Source organism: Notothenia rossii (assembly GCF_949606895.1).
Source record: "Notothenia rossii genome assembly, contig: scaffold_459, whole genome shotgun sequence".
Lineage (NCBI taxonomy): Eukaryota > Metazoa > Chordata > Actinopteri > Perciformes > Nototheniidae > Notothenia > Notothenia rossii.
This window is the reverse complement of record NW_027639574.1, coordinates 1-2,500: the sequence shown is the minus strand read 5'-3', so window position 1 is coordinate 2,500 and position 2,500 is coordinate 1. Positions and strand designations below refer to the sequence as shown.

Sequence of the window (2,500 nt, the reverse complement as noted above, 5' to 3'; positions counted from 1 at the left end):
TTTGGAGATTATAAAGTCCAAATTATTTGAGGGACAACTCATGAATTTGATCTGTGACTGTGATTGGTTGACAGGAAAAGTGCTGTGGCAGGATGGGGCCTGCTGATTGGCTGAAGAACTCTTACATCATCTCTTTGAATCTGACCAATCCGGACGTCCTCCCTTGTTCCTGTTTCGATTCCCACCTTCAAGGGAATTCCTCCTGGTGCTCCAATCTGAGCCAGCTGACCCCCCCCCACAGCTGGGGGAACGGGTCCTATGAGCAGGTACACACACACACACACACACACACACACACACACACACACACACACACACACACACACACACACACACACACACACACACACACACACACACACACACACACACACACACACACACACACTCACATGTGTTGTGACCCTTGTTCTCAGGGCTGTAAGCAGCAGGTCTCTGATTGGCTGCAGGAAAACGCTCTGACCATCATCGGCATGGACCTCGGCCTCATGTTGATCCAGGTACTGCAACACCTCATGTTTTCATGTTTTCATATGTGTACTTGATGTCTTTATATGTGTACTTGATGTCTTTATATGTGTACTTGATGTCTTTATATGTGTACTTGATGTCTTTATATGTGTACTTGGTGTATTTTCACGTGTACTTGGAGTATTTTCACATGTACTTGGTGTATTTTCACATGTACTTGGTGTATTTTCACGTGTACTTGGTGTATTTCCCAGATGATGCAGATGGCGCTCACGGTGCAGCTGTACCAGGCGTTCGGACGGAGGGCGGGTCTGAAGAAGGTTTCTCCTCTGGAGGAAGAGGAGGAAGAGGAGGAAGAGGAGGAGGAGCCCGGCCAGCAGAACTACGCTTTCACACTTTCTGATAACGAGTACTTAGACCCCGCCCACAATGCACATCACCATGACTACCAGGAACCTGCAGACCTGGGTTATTACCATGATAACCAGGACTACCATAATTAACCATTACCAGACCGACATCTCTTTATATTTCATGTTAATAATTATAAAATAAAATGTGTTGCAGGAACGTTGAGGTGTGAGCTTTTTATTTGAATAATACATTTTTAGTAAGGATCAAATCTCCAGATCAGAGACCTGTGGAATGATGACGCTCTACGTTTGAACGATAAAGTAAGTTCCTGAAGACAGCAGGAACTCGGTTTGTAAACTGTTTATTGAGTTTTGTCTGAGATTAAACAATTATACATTTTCCAGAAAGTTTGAATTCTTTGAGATGAAATTCTCCTTCATAAAACATGATCTCAGATGATAACACTCTACATGTGGGAAAGAAAGGTGAAGTATGTCTGTCCTGAGAGTGGGATGCACCTCGCCACAGAGGAGGTGAGATGAGGCCTCTGAGATGAAGAAAGAAAGGGGAAGTATGTCTGTCCTGAGAGTGGGATGCACCTCGCCACAGAGGAGGTGAGATGAGGCCTCTGAGATGAAGAAAGAAAGGTGAAGTATGTCTGTCCTGAGAGTGGGATGCACCTCGCCACAGAGGAGGTGAGATGAGGCCTCTGAGATGAAGAAAGAAAGGTGAAGTATGTCTGTCCTGAGAGTGGGATGCACCTCGCCACAGAGGAGGTGAGATGAGGCCTATGAGATGAAGAAAGAAAGGTGAAGTATGTCTGTCCTGAGAGTGGGATGCACCTCGCCACAGAGGAGGTGAGATGAGGCCTCTGAGATGAAGAAAGAAAGGTGAAGTATGTCTGTCCTGAGAGTGGGATGCACCTCGCCACAGAGGAGGTGAGATGAGGCCTCTGACATGAAGAAAGAAAGGTGAAGTATGTCTGTCCTGAGAGTGGGATGCACCTCGCCACAGAGGAGGTGAGATGAGGCCTCTGACATGAAGAAAGAAAGGTGAAGTATGTCTGTCCTGAGAGTGGGATGCACCTCGCCACAGAGGAGGTGAGATGAGGCCTATGAGATGAAGAAAGAAAGGTGAAGTATGTCTGTCCTGAGAGTGGGATGCACCTCGCCACAGAGGAGGTGAGATGAGGCCTCTGAGATGAAGAAAGAAAGGTGAAGTATGTCTGTCCTGAGAGTGGGATGCACCTCGCCACAGAGGAGGTGAGATGAGGCCTCTGACATGAAGAAAGAAAGGTGAAGTATGTCTGTCCTGAGAGTGGGATGCACCTCGCCACAGAGGAGGTGAGATGAGGCCTCTGAGATGAAGAAAGAAAGGTGAAGTATGTCTGTCCTGAGAGTGGGATGCACCTCGCCACAGAGGAGGTGAGATGAGGCCTCTGAGATGAAGAAAGAAAGGTGAAGTATGTCTGTCCTGAGAGTGGGATGCACCTCGCCACAGAGGAGGTGAGATGAGGCCTCTGAGATGAAGAAAGAAAGGTGAAGTATGTCTGTCCTGAGAGTGGGATGCACCTCGCTACAGAGGAGGTGAGATGACGCCTCTGAGATGAAGAAAGAAAGGTGAAGTATGTCTGTCCTGAGAGTGGGATGCACCTCGCCACAGAGGAGGTGAGATG

The 2,500-nt window shown here is 47.6% G+C and overlaps 1 protein-coding gene across 1 annotated transcript in view; it reads left to right on the top strand.

Annotated features, from left to right (window-relative positions):
• LOC307027650 (leukocyte antigen CD37-like) overlaps nt 1-1,041 on the top strand; it is a 2,882-nt gene extending 1,841 nt beyond the window's left edge. Inside the window, exons 5-7 of the mRNA XM_079695927.1 lie at nt 75-266; nt 417-500; nt 726-1,041. Of these exons, the coding sequence (XP_079552053.1) occupies nt 75-266; nt 417-500; nt 726-974 (525 nt within the window). The 3' untranslated portion in view covers nt 975-1,041. The remainder of the gene's footprint in view (nt 1-74; nt 267-416; nt 501-725) is intronic.
• The last annotated feature ends 1,459 nt before the right edge of the window (nt 1,042-2,500 follow it).